General features: G+C 50.3%; 1 protein-coding gene across 3 annotated transcripts in view; it reads left to right on the top strand.

The window, feature by feature from the left end:
• Positions 1–2,002: 2,002 nt before the first annotated feature.
• Positions 2,003–7,363, top strand: part of STXBP5 (syntaxin binding protein 5) — a 184,524-nt gene continuing 179,163 nt past the window's right edge. For all 3 annotated transcript variants that reach the window (XM_029049699.2, XM_029049694.2, XM_029049688.2), the window contains exons 1-2: positions 2,003–2,843; positions 6,578–6,675. In XM_029049699.2, the coding sequence (XP_028905532.1) occupies positions 2,676–2,843; positions 6,578–6,675 (266 nt within the window). In that variant the 5' untranslated portion in view covers positions 2,003–2,675. The remainder of the gene's footprint in view (positions 2,844–6,577; positions 6,676–7,363) is intronic.

The following is a 7,363-nucleotide window of genomic DNA, read 5'->3' as shown; positions in this document are numbered from 1 at the left end:
CACTTTGCTGGGCCTCAGTTCTCTCATCTGTAAATGGGGATTAAGACTGTGAGCTCCACTTGGGACAACCAGATCGCCTTGTATCCCCCTTCCCACCAGCGCTTAGAACAGTGATTTGCACATAGTAAGCACTTAACAAATACCACTATTATTATTATTCTCATAAAGTGAGAAATTCAGACTACTAGGAATGGAGGAGAAAGTCAGATAATATCCATTCGGGGCGGCAAGGGGTCTCACCTTTCCTCCGGAGATGACCGCCTCCAATTTTGCTATTTTAAATGAAGTCTTCATTCCTTCATTCAATCGTATTTATTGAGCTTTTACTATGTGCAGAGCACTGTACTACACTCTTGGAATGAACAATTTCGCCACAGAGAGAGACCATCCCTGCCCAGTGACGGGCTCACAGTCTAACCAGGGGAGACAGTAAAGTAAAACAGAACAAAACAAAAAGAAGACAACATCAAGATAAATACAATCAAGGACATATACACCTCATTAACAAAGTAAATAGGGTAATAAATAATATATTCATTCAATGGTATTTACTGAGGGCTTACTCTAGAGCACTGTACTAAGCGCTTGGAATGTACAACTGGGCTACAGAGAGAGACCATCCCTGCTCCATGACGGGCTCACAGTCTAAACGGGGGAAGACAGACAGCAAAGTAAAACAGAACAAAACAAAAAGAAGACAACATCATCAAGATAAATAGAATCAGAGATATCTCGCAGGGAGGGGTGGAATTAAGTCAGTGAAAATAGGGAGGGGTGGAATAAAATCAAAATAGAGAGGGAGGGCTGGAGTAAAAAAAATCAATGAAAATAGAGGGGGAGGGGTGGTATAAAATCAGTGAAAATGGGGGGGGGAGAGGGGAAACAAAATCAATGAAAATAGAGAGGGGTGGAATAAAATCAATGAAAATAGAGGGGGAGGGATGGAATAGAATCAATGAAAATGGGGGGGAGAGGGGGAATAAAATCAATGAAAACAGAGAGGGAGGGGTGGAATAAAGTCAATGAAAATAGAGAGGGAGGGGTGGAATCAAATCAAATAAAATAGAGGGGGAGGGGTGGTATAAAATCAGTGAAAATGGGGGGGGAGGGGGGGAAGAAAATCAATGAAAATAGAGAGAGAGGGGTGTAATAAAATCAATGAAAATGGGGGGGAATAAAATCAATGAAAATAGAGAGGGAGGGGTGGAATCAAATCAATGAAAATGGGGAGAGGGAGGGGGGAATAAAATCAATGAAAATAGAGAGGGAGGGTTGGAATCAAATCGAATCAAATAGAGAGGGAGGGGTGGAACAAAATCAGTGAAAATAGAGAGGGAGGGGTGAAACAAAATCAATGAAAATGGGGGGGAGAGGGGGAATAAAATCAGTGAAAATAGAGGAGGAGGGGTGGAATAAAATGAACTAAAATGGGGAAGGAGAGAGAGGGAGAGAAAGAGAGGGAGAGAGAGAGAAAGGGGGGAGAGAGAGGGAGAGAGGGGGAGAGAAAGGGAGAGAAAGGGAGAGAGAGGGAGAGAAAATGAGAGAGAGAGAGAGAGAGGGAGAGAGAGAGGGAGAGAGAGACAGGGAGAGAGAGGGAGAAGGCGGGGGGGGGAGGGGGGTGTCGGGCGCGCATGCTCAGTAGGTTGGCTCCGCGGTGGCGGCGGCGGCGGTTCCCGCTCCTCCTTCGGGTGCGGGGGCCGAGCGGAGCCGAACGGGGCCGAGCGGAGCCGAGCGGGGGCCGAGCGGAGCCCAGCGGAGCCGAGCGGAGCCGAGCGGAGCCGAGCAGCCGGCGGGGCCATGGAAGCGGGGGCGCCGCGGGGGACGGTGGCAGGCCGTGCGGGCGCGGGGCGGGAGAAGGCCGGGCGGTAGGAGGAGGGGAGCCCCCGTCCCGCCCTCTCCCGCCTCCTCCCCAGGCCCCGCACCGCCGGGGACGCGCCCGGACCCGACCCGACCCGACCCGACCCGACCCGACCCGCGGGGGCCCCGCCGCTGCTCGTCCCCCGCCGCGGGGAGGGAGGGAGGGACTCGGGCCAGGAGCAGGAGCAGCCCCGGACCCAAAGCGGCCGGCGGTGCAGCAGCTCCCGGGCTGCGGGAACAGTCTACGGTGGTGCCAGACTAAGTCGCCGGTGGTGCCAAAGCAGCCTCGGTGGTGCGGGAGCAGCCTCCGGTGCTGCAACAGTAGCCTCGGTGGTGCAGCAGTAGCCGCCGGTGCTGCGGAACCAGCCTCCGGGGGTGCAAGAGTAGCCTCGGTGGTGCGGGAGCAGCCCCCGGGGGGGGCAACAGTAGCCGCCGGTGGTGCGGGAGCAGCCCCCCGGGGGTGCAACAGTAGCCTCGGTGGTGCGGGAGCAGCCCCCGGGGGTGCAACAGTAGCCTCGGTGGTGCGGGAGCAGCCCCCGGGGGTGCAACAGTAGCCTCGGTGGTGCGGGAGCAGCCTCTGGTGGTGCGGGAGCAGCCTCCGGTGGTGCAAGAGTAGCCTCGGTGGTGCAAGAGCCATCTCCGGTGGTGCGGGAACACTCTCCCGTGGTGCAGGAGCAGCCCCGGTGGTGCAAGTGCAGCCTCCGGTGGTGCAACAGTAACCGCCGGTGGTGCGGGAGCAGCTTACGGTGGTGCAACAGTAGCCACCGGGGGTGCGGGAGCAGCCTCCGGCGGTGCGGGAGCAGCCGCCGCCACCGACCATGAGGAAATTTAACATCAGGAAGGTGCTGGACGGTCTGACCGCCGCCTCGTCGTCGTCGTCGTCCTCCTCTTCCTCGCAGCAGCAGCAACAGCAGCAGCACCAGCCCGCCAGCCGGGAGAGCGAAGTCCCGGAGACGCTCCAGGCCGAGCACTTCCAGCTCTGCAAGGCGAGTACAGGATCCAGGGGTTCCCGGCCTGGTCAGGAAAATCCCCCCTTGCAACCCAACCTAACAGGGGACCTCGTCTGGGGGCAGGGGTCCGGGACCCTTCCAGGACTTTAGGTGGAAAATCAGGCCTGGATATCCAATCCTTCTGTTTATTGAGCCCTGACGCTGTGCAGAGCACTGTCCTGAGCGCTTGGGATGTGCAAGTCAACGTCCTTAGGGAGAAGCTATTTACTGAGCCCTGAGTGTGTGCAGAGCACTGTCCTGAGCGCTTAGGTTGTGCAATTCAGTGTCCTTAGGGAGAAGCTATTTATTGAGCCCTGACTGTGTGCAGAGCACTGTCCTGAGCGCTTAGGTTGTGCAATTCAGTGTCCTTAGGGAGAAGCTATTTATTGAGCCCTGACTGTGTGCAGAGCACTGTCCTGAGCGCTTAGGTTGTGCAATTCAGAGTCCTTAGGGAGAAGCTATTTATTGAGCCCTGACTGTGTGCAGAGCACTGTCCTGAGCTCTTGGGATGTGCAATTCAACGTCCTTAGGGAGAAGCTATTTATTGAGCCCTGACTGTGTGCAGAGCACTGTCCTGAGGGCTTGGGATGTGCAATTCAACGTCCTTAGGGAGAAGCTATTTATTGAGCCCTGACTGTGTGCAGAGCACTGTCCTGAGCGCTTGGGATGTGCAATTCAACGTCCTTGGGGAGAAGCTATTTATTGAGCCCTGACTGTGTGCAGAGCACTGTCCTGAGGGCTTGGGATGTGCAATTCAACGTCTTTAGGGAGAAGCTATTTATTGAGCCCTGACTGTGTGCAGAGTACTGTCCTGAGCGCTTGGGATGTGCAATTCAGCGTCCTTAGGGAGAAGCTATTTATTGAGCCCTGACTGTGGGCAGAGCACTGTCCTGAGCACTTGGGATGTGCAATTCAGCGTCCTTAGGGAGAAGCTATTTATTGAGCCCTGACTGTGTGCAGAGCACTGTCCTGAGCGCTTGGGATGTGCAATTCAACGTCCTTAGGGAGAAGCTATTTATTGAGCCCTGACTGTGTCCTGAGCGCTTGGGATGTGCAATTCAACGTCTTTAGGGAGAAGCTATTTATTGAGCCCTGACTGTGTGCAGAGTACTGTCCTGAGCGCTTGGGATGTGCAATTCAGCGTCCTTAGGGAGAAGCTATTTATTGAGCCCTGACTGTGGGCAGAGCACTGTCCTGAGCGCTTGGGATCTGCAGTTCAGCGTCCTTAGGGAGAAGTTATTTATTGAGCCCTGACTGTGACCTGAGCGCTTGGGATGTGCAATTCAGCGTCCTTAGGGAGAAGCTATTTATTGAGCCCTGACTGTGTGCGGAGCACTGGCCTGAGCGCTTAGGATGTGCAATTCAGCGTCCTTAGGGAGAAGCTATTTATTGAGCCCTGACTGTGCAGAGCACTGTACTGACCGTTTGGGATGTGCAATTCAACGTCCTTAGGGAGAAGCTATTTATTGAGCCCTGACTGTGTGCAGACCACTGTACTGAGCGCTTGGGATGTGCAATTCAACGGCCTTAGGGAGAAGCAACTCCCTCCTTTACCCCCTGTCTTGGACTTCCTTATTTTCCCCATCTTTATTTCCATTCAGCCTTTTTTTTCTCCCTTTGTTTCCATGCAAGGAATAGGTCGGTGTCTGTTTAGCTGGGTATATGTTGAGCCCTGACTGTGTGCAGAGCACTGTCCTGAGCGCTTGGAATGTGGAATTCTTTGTCCTTAGGGAGAAGCGTCTCCCACCTTTACCCCCTTGGCTTGGACGTCCTTATCCCCCTCCCCCCCCAATCTTTATTTCATGCAAGGAATAGCACAGTGTCAGTTTAGTTGGGTATCTATTGAGCCCTGACTGTGTGCAGAGCACTGTACAGAGTGCTAGGGATGTGCAGTTCAATGTCATTTACCCCTTGGTTTGGATGTCCCTATTCCCCCCTACCTTTATTTCCATGCAGCCTTTTTTTATTGTCCCCCTCTCCTCCCTTTATTTCCATGCAGGGAATAGCTCGATGTCTGTTTAGCTGGGTTTTTAATTCATTCAGCAGTATTTAATGAGCGCTTACTATGTGTAGAGCACTGTACTAAGCACTGTATTAAGAATGGACAATTTGGCCACAGAGAGAAACCATCCCTGCCCAATGATGGGCTCACAGTCCAAATGGGGGAGACAGACAGCAAAACAGAACAAAACAAAAACAAGACATCATCAAGATAAATAGAATCAAGGGGATGTATGCCTTATTAACAAAATAAAGAGGGTAATAATATATACAAATGAGCACAGTGCTGGGGGGAAGGGGAACACGGTGGACACGTTGCCCTGACTGAGAAGCTTTTTTCCTCCAGGAGAGGTAGTTGGGGTTTTTTTTCCCCCCCGAAGGACGGGCCATCCCCCTGGAAGCAACTTGGGAAGGTTTGCTTCCCAATGCTGAACCTACTCATCCGGAAAAAAGGATTTCACCCCACCTGAGGTTCTGTGCTTTCGGTGGGGCTGAAGATCCTTTCCCTGCCTTGCCTTGGCCTTATCCACATTGGGATGAAGTCAATATTGTGATTCCTTCTTTATCCACATTGGGATGAAGTCAATATTATGATTCCCTGCTTTATCCACATTGGGATGAAGTCAATATTATGATTCCCCCTCATTAGTGACAGGGTAATTGCAGCTGAGGTAGGGAGATTCAGAAAGGATGATGCGGCGGATTAATTCGCCTGTTGTGCCAGGAGAAATCCCGATTAAATTGCAATCGTAGGATCTAGTTTGGTGACTAAATATATCCGGGCTTTGTTAGGGTCAGGTTTCCTTGAAGGTGGAGGCTGCTTTCGTTTTATCTTGCTGCAGTCCTTGTTCACCGGACTGCATAGTTCAGAGTGATTTTTAAAAGTAGCGTTTTTAGAGAGGCCTCTTTGCAGCTCTCCTCTTGAAATGCAAAACGTTGAACCCAGGAATTTTGGATTTTTTTTCCCTTCCTTCAAGAAAGGGTGCAACCGACAAACTCCCCATTAGATAGCTCCTGCAGCTGGACAGCATCACCCTACAATAGCGGCAGAGTGTTACATTTGTAGGGGGGAATGAAGCTTTCCAAAAGTTGTTGACAATTTCGTGGTCAGAAAGTCATGTTTAAATATAAACTTTCTTCTTCATTTTGTTTATGTAAAGTCATTACACAACAGCCTGGTCCATTCAAGTACCATTGTTGTACCGAAGTGTTTATTTTGGTGAACTGATCATGCAGCTGTAGTAACTAAAATATGGTAAAAAGTAATAACACGACAGTTTGGGGGGAAGGTTGGTTAGAGAGTAAATGGCCGGGAGCCGGGGGTGAGAAATAAACATCTTTTTAATTGTGGAAGTGCACTGGGTTGTGATGGGCCTGATAGTTACCAAAGGTCCCTTTCGGTGATTTGTAATGGCTTAATTTACAGCATTTATGGGATTATCAAAATTTTCAATTAAGGAACACTCTGGAAGTTATCACACATTCTTTGTGATTTCAGAGGAGAGCCAAGGAATCTGAATCTGAGGGTTAAACTCACAGACCAATAGCCAAGATCTAAGTATTTTACAAAGGTGGCATTTTCATTTTCATGCCACCTGTGAATACATTAAGTAGTATTTTCAAGTCACATTATTTCCACTTGTTTTCTTTTTCATTTGAATGAGATTCACATTCTGATAAACCCTGTATCTTTCATTATTTTCCTCGGCCCACTGTTGCGGTGACATTAGACGGTTCGCCATGGATTCCCATATCAACCCTCAGCTCTGGCATTTGATCCTGTGCAGAAGATCCTGGCAGTGGGAACTCAGACGGGTGCTTTAAGGCTGTATCCTTTCATTTTGTTTTCAAACCATTGTTGTGTTTCTTCTGCCAAAATGCCACAATATAGAACTTGTCCTTTTATCTATCAATCAATCAGTTGTTGAGCATTTACTCCGTGCAGAACACTGTACGGAGCACTCAGGAGATCATGCTGCAGAGCACTGTACTGAGCACTCAGAAGGTGTGTTTTACTCTAGCGGTAACAATCTAGGCCTTTAGAGCTTTTGTCCCATTAGTTTGAGAGAAGTGGGGGACCAGCTCTGCCTTGGATGGGGGAAGAGAGAGTGGAGTAAGTGAAGAATATGTGATGGTGGTAGTTTTTCCCATTCACTTCTCTTGTTTTAAAATGTGCTAGTGCTGCGATGTTTGGAACACTCAGCTTCGCTGACTGGAATTGGCCTCGGAAATTGTAAGTCGGGTGAAGCCGTGCTGGCCTTTTGATTTTTTCTGTAGTGGTTTAACAGTAATCTCAACCATCAACCAAGGTTATATTACGGTTTTCTGTTTTCCTTTGAAAGATGCTTTCTGTTGAGGGCTGTATCCTTTTTATTCATATTCTATCTCAATGAAGAAAAATGAAGCCTGAGAAGCAGTGTGGCCCAGTGGTAAGGGCCTGGGCTTGGGAATCAGAGGTCATGGGTTCTAATCCTGGCCCCCGCCAATTGTCAGCTGTGTGACTTTGGGCAAGTCAT

The sequence above is a fragment of the Ornithorhynchus anatinus genome, chromosome 2 (genome assembly GCF_004115215.2).
Source record: "Ornithorhynchus anatinus isolate Pmale09 chromosome 2, mOrnAna1.pri.v4, whole genome shotgun sequence".
Lineage (NCBI taxonomy): Eukaryota > Metazoa > Chordata > Mammalia > Monotremata > Ornithorhynchidae > Ornithorhynchus > Ornithorhynchus anatinus.
The sequence above is the reverse complement of the archived record's forward strand: the minus strand, read 5'-3'. Positions and strand labels throughout refer to the sequence as shown.